Raw genomic sequence first — 14,166 nt, 5'->3', positions numbered from 1 at the left:
AGACGTTGTGGTCCAATGGGAGGAAGAGTAGGATGAGGATGATGATTGTAATGAATAAAACCCTCCGCCCATACACATGATGATCAGCAGAGGGAGCAAGTCTACTGATGTTCTTTATTTTGCAGTAGAGCAACCCACCTTTTCTACTGCTACACAGAACAGAGGACAAGATACAGCTGCAATGCAACCACAGCAGGCTACAACCACATGGGCAGTTATTTCATGAGTACGTAATCGTATAGGGATATAAGTGTGTTGTCCGTATTACAGTACACTAGCCTACACATCAGACCATGGTGAAGGTGAGTGACCTGCGTACAGACATGGAGAAGACACAAAGGGGAAAACACAGCAATGGGAAGGCGGAGTAAGATGGCATGCAAGCCAAGCTTGTAATACTGAGATATCCAAGTCAAAAATAAAACATTTCATTAAATACAGCATTTCATGTAGTACTTTTAAAATGGCTTTTAAGAGAAATGGTGGCAAGTTTCATCATGTTACACCCATAGTTATTAAAGGACAACACTGGCATGCCGTCATCAATTTTGTTACCATGGTGATTTGCCCTGCCAAAAGATTTGGCTACAGGAGACGTCCTTACAGACAGGATGATGAGCTAATGCAACAGACTTGTGGAAAACAACACTTGTAGACTGCAATAAATAAACACATGGAGTGGATGAGGAGGACCATTACATTCAGGACATCATTAGATGCATAGCAATACGCACCCCACAAACAGGATCACCGGGACATCTCATGAGGATGGAACCTCACCTCCACTCTTCGTGTTAAAAACAGAAGCATTTAAAGGTGCACTGTGCAGGAAATGGTCAAAAAAGGTATGCAACTATAATGCTGCTCATTGAAACTGGGCTGCCTATTGCCAAATTTGATTGTTTCATTAAAGTTTACTATGTAATAAACTAATATTTTCCAGTATGGCTCAAGTACAGTCATTTTTGCAGCTAAAAATGTCAAAATGGCGGACCATGGAAAAGATCCCCCTTTTCATGTATGAAAAGTGCCATTTTCCCAGTCATAATGAATACTTAGAATTTGATGGTGCCGGTAAGTATTCATGAAAAAGGTAACATTAGTGAATGGGTAGCATGAATTCTGGAAATAAACAACAAAAAATCTTACACAGTGCACCTTTAAAGAAAGAAGGAGGATCTGCAAACTGTTGCTGCTTATTGTACAAAATGCTTCGACCTCACATGGTCTCGAAACCTGGAACCCCGTTTCTCAAAAGCATCGTTGTTAACCAGTTAGCGACTTACTAGGTTTCTAAAGGGAAATTGCATTACAACCAAGTAAGTTGCTAGCTAAGTTAGCGACAACGTTGTCTAGAAACGCACCCCTGCTGTATAATAAAGCGGGGGTGTCGTGCCGAAAAGCGAGTCCCTGCCAGAACAAGAGTGCCCTCGTTGAAACCAATGACATTTTTTGAGAGAAAATTAAGCTTATACTAATTTTTGCAGAATGAATTACATAATTAATGAACTAAACATATGCTTATGAAACATTACTCGTCCTCCACTTAATATGAGCTATTTGAATGAAACCGTACATTTGTTATGACAATTCTTCGATTATTTTATGGAAATAATATTGAAATTGTAACCAGCTCTTTGTAGTACTTCCAGAAGGAATGTAGATGCTTTATTGATAGGCTTCCCATCTTAAATTGTGTCGGATTTGTCTGCAAAAATGGGTAAAAAATATCTGAAAAATTGGTCATTGGTTTCCATTGGTTTCAATGAGGGCAGTCGTGTTCTGGCAGGGACTCGCTTTTCGGCACGACAGGGGCAGCAACAGTGTGCAGATCTTCTTTCCTTTTATAATTACGTTTAATCCAGCACTTGTTTAATTGGATGTGCATGCACTCCAAACGTTGCTTCAGTACAAAAGCATTAGCATGAAAAATATGGATTTCAGTTTGAATTAAAACCCACTCCATGAGGAAACGTACTTCGATTAGAAGCATGTGCAAATATACACGCCCATAAGACCTTCAATCAAGTATGCCAGTTCAAAAACTGTCTCTAGAGTTGACATCTTCTACTTTTCTAATAATCGATTATGAAAAATAATCGGACAAAAAAAAAATATTGTTTCTTCCAACTATGTTTCCCTTTTTCTCCCAGAGTTATGCAAAGATATGCTGAAGGAAGGGAGGGAGGGGGGAACTTAAAAGTGCAGGGGGTGTAGAAGAGCATGAACGTGTTCTTTATAGAGTCCTTCTCTGTTCCTCTCTCTCATGTCCGGTACCATGCAGCCCCTTAGTATTCATTTCATGTGCCATAATAAAGTTAGTCATTGCTGAAAGTCGCTCGGGTTCTCCTGTGAGGCGATTACTCGTGTTAGATCTTAGCGACGATCACAGACCAAGTCAGGTGACACACACACACACACACACACACACACACACACACACACACACACACACACACACACACACACACACACACACACACACACACACACACACACACACACACACACACACACACACACACACACACACACACACACACACACCCTGCCCTCCCACTCTCTCCTTTCCGCTTTCCGACAGGGGGCCTCCCAACACAGTAGGTGCGGGGATCCCGAGACCGGTCTAAGCCTAAGCTTAAGGTCAGGCATGAGGGGAATTAGTTGAAGGAGAGGATTGTGCACATCCCAGGAACAGGTGCAGGACGAAGGACAACCATAGTTTTCAAAGTGTGAAGTCCGCACACTTAAAAGTTGTCTTGTATTATTTCATGGCTGGATTACGATTCGACTTCAACAGTCTTCATCAGACCCTCAGACTAATTAAAAGACAACCAAAAGGATTTTAAGTGTGAGGACTTCTCACTTTGAGAACATGAGGGGAATTTAGACTACAAACCCCACCTCCACCTCCACCTCCACCTCCATCTCCGCTTGGACACGAACCCCATCTCCACCTCCATCTCCATCTCCGCTTAGACCACGAACCCCACCTCCATCTCCATTTCCGCCGTGCCATTGGTCCTGGGCTTCAGCTCCTCTTCCTCCTCCTCGTCATCAGCCAGACTCTTGCTCTTGCTCCTGCTCCTGCCCCGGCCCCGGCCTCTGCCCCCGTTGACCTGGGCAGGCTGAAGAGCGTCGGGCGCCGGGGCCGAGTGGACGCTGAGGGGAGGGGGGCTGAGACTGAGTCGCGAGTCGCGAGGGCTGGAGCTCAGGCGACTGCGAGGGCTGGAACCCAGTCGATCGCGGCGGCTCGGGCTGCTGAGTCGATCGTGGGGGCTGGAACCCAGTCGATCGCGGGGGCTAGGGGTGAGCCGTTCTCTGGGAGAGGAGGAGGAGCCCAGGCGATCGCGGGGGCTCGAGCTCAGACGGTCGCGGGGGGAGGAGCCAGAGCCCAGTCGGTCGCGTGGAGAGGGGCTGATTCTGTCGAGGGGGCCGGGGCTGGGACTGGGGCTGAGTGTGCGTGGGCTGGGACTGAGCGCTCGCGGGCTGGGACTGAGCGCACGAGGGCTCGGGGTTTGTCGGCCGCGGGGGCTGGGCGTCTGTCGATCGTGGGGACTGGGCGTTTGTCGATCGTGGGGACTGGGGCTGGGCGTTTGTCTGTCGCCGCGACGGCTTGGGCTGAATCGGCGGGGAGAGGAGGTGCGGAGAGGGTCGCGGCGGGGAGAGGAGGTGCGCAGAGGCTCGCGCTGGGGAGAGGAGAGGAGAGGAGGTTCGCGGCGGGGAGAAGTGCGGAGAGGAGGTTCGCGGCGGGGAGAAGTGCTGAGGGGGTCGCCAGGGCTGGGGGAGCGGGCCGCCTTGGAGAGGGGCATCCTGGGGATGATGCGAGGGAGCCGGGTGCCCTTGGAGAGCGCCTGGTGGACGGTGTGGCTGCGGGTCAGAGTGCTCCTGATGGGCGCGGCGGGGGACCGGCCGCGCTCACCACCGGTGTCCTTGGGGGAGCTGGTCTCCACCGTCTCACCCCGCTGCAGTTTCTTCCTCTCGGGCATCTAGAGAATAGCACAGGGCCCCATTGGTGCAACATGTATGAGGTGCTTTTCAAGCAGGCATTAAAGGGACACTGTGCAGGAAATGGTCAAAAAAGGTACTGTAACTATTCTGCTCATTGAAACTGGGTTGCCTTTTGCCAAATTTGATAATTACACCCCAGTTTGGGAAACCCTGATCTATTGAGTATCTACTGGTACTGGACCATCACTCTTAATTGTGTTGTCTTGCACTTTGATGTCAGTCTGTAAACATGAAGAGCTCTTTTCCAAAATGAGATATATCCATTTTATATAATGTTGGCAAATTGACATTTTTGCATTGGGCATTCCATTGAATTTCATTGCAAAATGCATTTTATAGAGGTTTAAAAAGTATGTTCTTAAAATATTTGAATGGCAAGAATTCACATATAGATGATAGGACTTCTTAACAGTCAATTCCAATATTACAATCCAAAAAGTAAAAAATGGCGGATATAGCGTTTTGGAAAAGAGCTCTTCTTATCAGTCCTGTGTATGTCTTTGTCCTTCATGGTATAGAGAGAAAACTTAATTTCTATTTCCTTGCATGACCTGTACATATGAAGAAACTGACAATAAAAGCTGACTTGACTATTGCCTCCTCCACATCAAAAGTGGAATGGAGAGGAGGACACACCTGATTGAGGAGTGGTGAGTTGATGGTGGATCTGGTCTTGTCTTGCAACACTGCCTGTTGCGTCCTGTAGCATAAACATTGAACACACATGACATCACCATAATGTTCAAGGCCATGATCACAGCCTACAGTGCGAGCACACCAATGGACAGCACACCCACTGCTGACATGGACCCTAACTACAGTAGGCCTACCAGCAATATCAACATCTATGATGAACAAAACAATATCAAAGTTTATGAGCTATGAAGTACAAATTGATACAACTCCTAAGAGGCCTGAACAGCACTGCGTTTCTCAAAAGCATCGTTGCTAACCAGTTAGCAACTTAGTAGGTTTCCAATGGGAAATCGCATTGCAACCAAGTAAGTTGCTGACTTAAATTAGCAACGACGCTTTTGAGAAACGCACTCCTGGTCCACTGTGATGTTTTTGTACCAACCACTGGAGGGGTCTTGCTCTCAGACAACACTAGGGGGTGCTAATGCGCTTTAAAGCACTGCCATCTATCGCTTTACACAGCTATGATTACTAATATACAACAAGACTGAATATGCTAATTGAAATTACACTCGTGAAGAGTTCCTCAGAGTCATCGTCTGATGGAAATATAGTTCTGCAAAAGGACAGCAGAGGGCACTGTTGAGTCATGTGAGAAATGATGGCACTAGTGTATCAGACTGAGACTATTGTGCATTTCTGGTAGTGGTGTATAGACTAGATGTATCATGATGATGTATGGGTGTATCAAGGGAATATGTCATTTGTGTACCTGTAAATCAACTGGATGCAATATATCAGAGTGTGTGTGTGTGTGCATTTCCAGTTACTAAATGTCATGTGTCATTACTGAATGTCATTACTGTACCTCTGGAATGACTGGACAAGGTCTTGCCGCTTGTTGTTGACATCCTCCTGCTGCTTCAGTCGATCTACTAGAGATTGCGCTGCGTTACAGGAGAAAAGACACACAATAAGTAAAGGGGGTTTGTAATAATTGATCAGTAAGTACAAATCTAAACTGGTCTGTGTTTACAACTGCTTCCTGCTTTAGTCTAATACATTACAGGAAAAATGAAATAAACACAGTTGAGGGTTATTATCCGAAATAGCTGAGAGATTAAAATGGGATACACCTCACTCACAACTAAAAAGGTGTCAGACATGAACAAGATTTCGCTGAACGAGAAATTAATATATAACGTCATCCACTCTAGAAATTTCAACAGCTTTGAAAAACCATTTGTTATGTTTATTCAGGATTTTCTCACCATCCTCTAGTCTACATGTGTGATACTTCATAATATTATTATTATTATTATTATTAATAATGAAGAAAGCCCTCTTATCCATCAGTGTGATGCTGAGCAGTGTTGCCAGATTGGGCTGCTTCCCGCCCAATTGAGCTGCTTAGGATGGCTGTGTGCGGCTAAAAATGGCATTTAGCAGAAAAACCCGCACAATTTTTACCATAGAAATCAATAGAATTGGGCGGGAATTTGTGCTTCTAGGCGGGTTTTCAGCATTTTTTGGGCTGGAAATCAGCCACATCTGGCAACCCTGATGCTGAGGAGGATCTTATAGCCATCCTCTAAATGAGTTCTTCGCATTATCCTTTTTTTTCCTAAGTATTTTTTTGGGACTTTTCAAGCCTTTATTATGATACAGGGCAGTGAAGGACAGACAGAAAGGAGTTGGGCTGAGAGATGGGAAGGGCTGGCAAAGGACCCGGACTGGGTATCGAACCCGGGTCGGCCGCGAAGCAGACGAGTGCTCTACCACGGTAGGGCCGAGATCTTCCCATTATCCTAACCCCCATCCTCCTTTGTGCTTGCGGCCCTCGTGTTGACGTTGCAAAAAAATCACTGACTGCAGAAGTTTTATTCAGTATCTTGCAATAGCGCAATCCAAAGGTCATTTCTCATTTGCAATCGGGTTGTTCAACGGAGAAAAGTACCCCCAATAGTTGTGGCCAGGCTGACAGCGGGGAAACGTCATTGTTTTCTCCACGGAGAAAGGGGGTCAGCAAAGCGCGAGGCTACAAGCACAGGTCGAGGATGAGAATCAGGAGGCTGAACTGTAGCTACTTCCTTATAATGAGGCCAACGCTTCTTATTTATCCATGTGCGATGCACTGCTTACCCAGAGTTCCCTTGGGCAGCCTGTCTGGCTCTACGGCGGCCTCAAGGGCGGGGGTCGGCGCCCTCTGCAGCAGTTTCACGATCTCCGTATTCTGCAATCAACCACAAGAAACGAAAGTCACAATATTGCATTCATTGTTGCATCATTTATTGGCCCGAAATCAACAGTGGCTTTGGGAAAGGATTCTTCTTTTCCAATTTGCCAGATCTGCTTATTTCAAAATGACCACAGCAGAAATTGTGCAGCATTCTGGGTAAAGGAATATGGAACTGGCTGCCAGTTTCCTTCCTTCTTGCTCCTCTATTTTGACACTTTGTCACTTTCATCTTTGTAGCCTTGGAAGTCGAACTTTGTTGCACAGCCATCCATGTAGAGACGGAGCGATAGCCGTGCTTCAAGCACCCTCTTCTTCCTTAAGCCATTTTAGCCCAAGTCCTTTTTTGGGAAAAGGTGCCCTCTCCCTATTAAAACCTAAATATCTCAGTCTCCGAAGCACATACAAACGTGAAATAAGTTGCATTTTTTAAGCTAGGACCATCAGTTTGCACAAGAACGTGTTCATTCAGCTCTAACATACCCACATTTTTAATAAAACAGCTCAAATCTCAAGAACCTTAATGCAGCGTATATGTCGCTCCAGGACACAATGGGTTAACCCAATCCCTTTCTGCCCTCCATTATTCAGAGGCAAGTCTGCTGAGCACAAGGCATGTGGTGCGTTCCAATATGCGACCTTGTGTCCTCCACTTGTGCTTGTGGCCTCGTACCAGGAAGTAATATGTCATGATGACATCACTGACAACAGCATTATATTTCAATCTTACAAAAGCTCAATTGTAAAGCCTTCTTCTCATTTGCAATTGGGATGGTGAATGAGAAACAGTCCCTCAAAAGTTGTTGTGGCTAGGCTGACAGCTGGGAAACTTTATCGTTTTCTCCACGGAGGAGGGGCCAGGAGGCGGGACGAGGAGACAAGCGCAAGTGGAGGAGGCAAGGTCGCATATTGCAACGCACTCATAGTGCAGTAGCGTTCCCCTGGTCTCCTGTGTGCAGTCGAGAGGTGTCCTCTGCCTCTTGTTCCTCATTAGCATCACTTCCTACTGCTATGGGATTGGAACCCACAACCTTCAGTACCCCAGACCAACTCAAGACCTTCTCTCCCCATTGACAGTATGTAGTAGTACAGCACCTCTCGCCCCCCCAGTGTTGAAGTACCACAATGGAAATAAGTCTTTGGACTTTTTTGTGTACATCCCTGTCTATTTATCCCTTTCAATGTGTGGTTATTGTTGCTGTACAATGTTTTTACATCAAATAGACTAAATACATTCATCCATTCATTCATTCATTCATACCTTTCCGCCGGTCTCCTGTGCGCAGTCGAGGGGTGTCCTCTGCCGCTTGTTCCTCATGTGCACGAGTGCCCCCTCCCCCATGAGCAGCTCCACCAGCCCAGCGTGGCCCCCCCGCACCGCCTCGTGCAGCGCCGTGTTGCCATGGTTATTCGCCAGGTTGACAGACGCCGAGCTCTGGAGGATAAAAACAGAAATCCGTAAAAATGCATACATGAGGCCCTGCCATGGCCAACCGGTAGGGCACTCTTCCATGCGGCCGACCAGGGTTCGATACACGGCCCGGGTCCTTTGCCGACCATTCGCCATCTCTCTCCCCATTCACTTCCTGTTCACCTCTCAAGCTGTCCTATCATCAATAATAATAATAATAATAATAATAATAATAAAAAAACATGGATACTGACACAAGCATTCTTGTGCCATTTGAATGCATTTATTGCACTACTGTAGCCAAGACCTGCACATACGGCCTAGCCTGGTACTGCCATCCACAAAGCTCCTGACAACAGGACCAATCAGCTTAGGAGAGATGCACAAATGCACATTCAAAACCAACAGAGTTCTCTTCTCACACCTGAAATTGTTTCCCCAATTTAGCTATTCCAGACCCAAAACGTGCGGATTCCTCATCTTAATCAATGGTCTGCTTGGTTGCAGGTCCATCAGTAGAGATAGATTCTAGAACTCTTATAGAATTTCTAGAAGAAATTTCCCCCATGGGGGGCAATAAAGCTACAACTACTAGAGCAGTGTTTCTCAACTGGTGGGTCGCGACCCAAAAGTGGGTCGCGGAGGGGTCATGAGTGGGTCGCGGAGCCTTGGTGTAAAAACAACTTTTGTTGCAACAATTTAAAACTTTTATTTTGATAGGCTAGTGAACTCAGTGTCATCTGTCGTCATAGATACAATCTGAATGTTTATGCGAGATAGATAGCGTGCAACCAGTCATTCGAGTCTTGGTTACATTTTGAGAATTGCATTGAATTGACTTGAACGCTAAAAAAATTGGGTCGCGACCGAATGAGAGTGGAAAATGGTGGGTCCCAAGACTGTTCCAGTTGAGAACCACTGTACTAGAGCATAGAGGCATTTCAAAAGACGGTATTTCAGGAAGCATTGATCATTGGTCACCCTAGCGCAGACCGCTAGCATATCTGGATTGGATCTTTGGGAAGGAGGCTTCCTGACGTTATACCCCCAAACTCTGCTAGGTGGCATCTGTTACACACAGTATAGGATCTTGGGAAAATGGATCTGCATTTGTGTTTTATAAGCTCAATGTTATGTGGAGACTGTAGAGCAGTTGTTTGCCCCTTAATATTACGTACTGTACGCCTACTGTACTGTACTGTGCGGTGCAAAACAGGTTTCCGCCCTGAAATTGGCACAAGTAGATTAGATTATGGGCATTAGGTCCCTTGTTGAATAAATAAATGAATAGCGGTACTTATAGTAACTGTGAGCTGTGGCACCAGAAGTAGGTCGGCGCCCGAGACTCTTACCAAAGAGCCGAGACTTGTTATAAGACACACGTCTAGCCCATGCCAGAGAGCCGAGACTTGTTATAAGACACACGTCTAGCCCATGCCAGACCTGAGGCCCGGACGTCTGCATTGCAGGCCAAGAAATTACCCCAACGAATAGCCAGGTGTATTAAAAAGCCTGAATAGCCAGGTGTATTAAAAAGCCTGAATAGCCAGGTGTATTAAAAAGCCTGAATAGCCAGGTGTATTAAAAAACCTGAATAGCCAGGTGTATTAAAAAACCTGAATAGCCAGGTGTATTAAAAAAGCCTGAATGGGCAGGTGTATAAAAATATAGGGGTCTGTGATGTTCCAACAGGGTTTCCGAGAGAAGCCATTCAATGAACATTCCGCAAACATAAATACATGCACTGCTGCCGCTCAGTAAGCGGATATGGTCGCTCTAAACACAAAATTAAGACGTTTAATTTCAAGTAATTACAGAAAAACCAAGACCCCGCTCTTGCTGTGTAACAGGTGACTTCTCTAATCGCAGCAACTCATTTAGCGAACAGCCTGGACAAATGTAATGCTGTTTTTCCTCCTCTGATGCCAATTGAGCTACAGCACTTTGGCACTAGTGTATTATTTATCCCTCTTGAACACATGATACAGATCAGCTTTCAGAGTTGCAATGGTAAAAGCCATTCCTCTCCTCTTGAGTAGAACTAGCAGTGTCCATGGGGTGCAGTCCATTATCCAAATTGGGTAACACTTCACTTGATACCGGTGTCATAAGCATGTCATTATAGTGTCGTGAGACAGTCATAGATAAGTCATAAACATAATGTCCATTTCATAAGCATTTCATGACTGTTGGCCTTAAAGGACCAGTTTGGTCAATTTCAATATGCTGTTGTGTTGCTCACGCTACCCTTGACTTGTCAGTACCCGGTGATGCCACATTTTTTGGCTAAGCCCTTTCTGAGATATGAGCTATTCTAATGGGGGCAGCGTTTGTTTACATTTTTTTTAAAAATAACATAGGCCTACTCCAAATATTTTCCCAAAAGGTAACGCTGTTTGTTTGTTGTCTGCTGATGTTGTATATCTTTTGGATGTTTTTGGAAATAAATAAAAATGTTTTTTTAAAATGTAAACAAAGCGCTGCCCCCATTACAATGACCAGGATCTTCGAAAAAGCTGAAGAAGAAAAAAAACAAACCTCAGGTACTGACAAGTCCCGGGTAGTGTAAGCATTACAACTGCATGTTGAAATTGACTGAACTGGTCCTTTAAGTGACATTCTGTTATGGCAAAGACATGTCACTTAAAGCGATGGTTCGGAGTAGAATCACCCTAATGCCATTTGAACCGTGACACCCATCCACCTTTACACCCGAAGTGTTTTCTGCCGCAGACTTACATCAACAGAGTTGCCGTGTTATTCGATGTTTATTCCGGTTAGCTTGACTCAAGCGCATATGGATACTGGGCACCGTCTCCAAACTTTCCCCACAAAAATAACATGTCATGACACCAAACTTCTGCAGTAGCACAAATATGGTCTGTACTCACGAAACGAAGCATTTGGAAGTTTGGAAATAGTCCAGGAGTTTATTATTATCAACACAAGCCGAATAGCTTCTCTGCTGCTAAAGCTGCGCCAACGTTACTTCCGTCATCTAAGACAAGCATGTAAGAGTCCTCAACGAAGCTCATAATATGCACAATGAAAAGTGAATTCAGCATCAGTATTGATAACGAAAATCCTTGTCTAATTGATAGTAGGTAAGATTTGAAATATCTTTTAAGTATTGCCTTGAAAATATAAGCCTTAATCACAATTCAGTGAAAACTTTTTTAACACTCTCGTCTGGAAGTTTGTTGAAGACTTTTACGGGCTTGTCTCATATGACGGAAGTAACGTTGGCACAGCTTTAGCAGCAGAGAAGCTATTCAGCTTGTGTTGATAATACTAAACTCCTGGACTATTTCCAAACTTCCAAATGCTTCGTTTCGTGAGTACAGACCATATTTGTGCTACTGCAGAAGTTTGGTGTAATGACATGTTATTTTTGTGGGGAAAGTTTGGAGACGGTGCCCAGTATCCATATGCGCTTGAGTCAAGCTAACCGGAATAAACATCGAATAACACGGCAACTCTGTTGATGTAAGTCTGCGGCAGAAAACACTTCGGGTGTAAAGGTGGATGGGTGTCACGGTTCAAATGGCATTAGGGTGATTCTACTCCGAACCATCGCTTTAAGGCCAACAGTTAATAAAATGTTTATTACATAGACATAATGTTTGTGACACATGCATAACTATGCCATGACACTATTATGACATGCTTACCCCAAATTCTTTGACCTCTGCTTTTGACCCCTGCTTGTGACTTTTCTCATTCAACATCCCGATTATAAATGAGAAAATGACCTTTGAATTGCGCTTTTGCGAGATAGTGAATTAAACTTCTCACTTCAATGACGACTTGCAGCGTCATCATGAGGCCACAAGCAGAAGGGAGGACGCGAGTGAGGAGAATGGAAAGCACCCCATGCATCTCACCTTAAGCATTCCAGTAGCAGTGTCTGATGGGAGTTTGAGTAGGGCGTTAGCGGTGTACAGTGTACGTATGTTACCTTGAGCAGGGTGGTATGTTACCTTGAGCAGGGCGTTAGCGGTGTGTATTGTAGGTATGTTACCTTGAGCAGGGCGTTAGCGGTGTGTATTGTAGGTATGTTACCTTGAGCAGGGCGTTAGCGGTGTACACTATAGGTGCGTTACCTTGAGCAGGGCGTTAGCGGTGTGTATTGTAGGTATGTTACCTTGAGCAGGGCGTTAGCGGTGTGTATTGTAGGTATGTTACCTTGAGCAGGGCGTTAGCGGTGTGTATTGTAGGTATGTTACCTTGAGCAGGGCGTTCAAGGTGTACTCTGCAGGTATGTTACCTTGAGCAGGGCGTTAGCGGTGTGTATTGTAGGTATGTTACCTTGAGCAGGGCGTTAGCGGTGTGTATTGTAGGTATGTTACCTTGAGCAGGGCGTTAGCGGTGTGTATTGTACGTATGTTACCTTCAGCAGGGCGTTAGCGGTGTACACTATAGGTGCGTTACCTTGAGCAGGGCGTTAGCGGTGTGTATTGTAGGTATGTTACCTTGAGCAGGGCGTTCAAGGTGTACTCTGCAGGTATGTTACCTTGAGGAGGGCGGTAGCGGTGTACAGTGTAGGTATGCTACCTTTAGGAGGGCATTAGCGGTGTGTAGTATGTTACCTTGAGCAGGGCGTTAGCGGTGTACAGTGTATGTATGGTACCTTGAGGAGGGCGGTAGCGGTGTGTGTACACTGCAGGTATGTTACCTTGAGCAGGGCGTTAGCGGTGTACACTACAGGTACGTTACCTTGAGCAGGGCGGTAGCGGTGTACACTACAGGTACGTTACCTTGAGGAGGGCGTTAGCGGTGTACACTGCAGGTACGTTACCTTGAGGAGGGCGTTAGCGGTGTGTATTGCAGGTACGGTACCTTGAGCAGGGCGTTAGCGGTGTACACTACAGGTACGTTACCTTGAGGAGGGCGTTAGCGGTGTACACTACAGGTACGTTACCTTGAGGAGGGCGGTAGCGGTGTGTGTACACTACAGGTACGTTACCTTGAGCAGGGCGGTAGCGGTGTGTGTACACTACAGGTACGTTACCTTGAGCAGGGCGGTAGCGGTGTGTGTGTACACTACAGGTACGTTACCTTGAGCAGGGCGGTAGCGGTATGTGTACACTACAGGTACGTTACCTTGAGGAGGGCGGTAGCGGTGTCCAGGTGTCCCTTCAGACAGGCGGTGATGAGGGGCGTGTTGCCATACTGGTCCTTCTTATTCACCTTTGCGTTACACTCCAGCAGAGACATGGTCACCTAAAACCACATCACACAACATATACAATACTAATAAGATAATATTACCGTAATATCTGGAGACACACCTGAATACAAGTCGCACCCGCTAAGCTTAAAGGACCACTTCAGTCAATTTCAATATGCTGTTGTATTGCTCACGCTACGCTTGACTTGTCAGTACCTGGTGACGCTGCATTTATTGGCTCAGCCCTTTCCATGATATGAGCTATTATAATGGGGGCAGCGTTCGTTTACATTGTTTGTTTACGCTGTTTGCTAGTTGTCTGCTGATGTTGTATAACCTTTCGGATGTTTTTGGGAATAAATAAAAATGTTTTTTTGAAATGTAAACAAAACGTTGCCCCCATTACAATGACCAGGACCTGGGAAAAGGCTGAAGAAAAAAAAAAACCCTCAGGTACTGACAAGTCCAGGGTAGTGTGAGCATTACAACTGCATGTTGAAATTGACTGAAGTTATCCCTTAACAAGACACTATGAGCCTTTAAATAAATGGTATCATTATCATTGGCTGAGGGAGCTAATGCCACACAGCAACACTGAGCTGTGTGAGGGTGAGCGTGGCCGGGGTGTTAGTTAGTTAGCGGAATCCTGTTCATGTTGGCAGAGGAGGACTGCCCTGCCCGCACCACACAGCCCGTCGTGCC

The 14,166-nt window shown here is 45.6% G+C and overlaps 1 protein-coding gene across 2 annotated transcripts in view; it reads right to left on the bottom strand.

Annotated features, from left to right (window-relative positions):
• Positions 1–1,699: 1,699 nt before the first annotated feature.
• Positions 1,700–14,166, bottom strand: part of ankrd27 (ankyrin repeat domain 27 (VPS9 domain)) — a 50,539-nt gene continuing 38,072 nt past the window's right edge. For both annotated transcript variants that reach the window (XM_063197652.1, XM_063197654.1), the window contains exons 24-29: positions 13,398–13,517; positions 8,145–8,318; positions 6,790–6,880; positions 5,516–5,594; positions 4,648–4,711; positions 1,700–3,989 (exon numbers count right to left, since the gene is read on the bottom strand). In XM_063197652.1, the coding sequence (XP_063053722.1) occupies positions 2,976–3,989; positions 4,648–4,711; positions 5,516–5,594; positions 6,790–6,880; positions 8,145–8,318; positions 13,398–13,517 (1,542 nt within the window). In that variant the 3' untranslated portion in view covers positions 1,700–2,975. The remainder of the gene's footprint in view (positions 3,990–4,647; positions 4,712–5,515; positions 5,595–6,789; positions 6,881–8,144; positions 8,319–13,397; positions 13,518–14,166) is intronic.

The sequence above is a fragment of the Engraulis encrasicolus genome, chromosome 4, assembly GCF_034702125.1.
Source record: "Engraulis encrasicolus isolate BLACKSEA-1 chromosome 4, IST_EnEncr_1.0, whole genome shotgun sequence".
Lineage (NCBI taxonomy): Eukaryota > Metazoa > Chordata > Actinopteri > Clupeiformes > Engraulidae > Engraulis > Engraulis encrasicolus.
The sequence above is the reverse complement of the archived record's forward strand: the minus strand, read 5'-3'. Positions and strand labels throughout refer to the sequence as shown.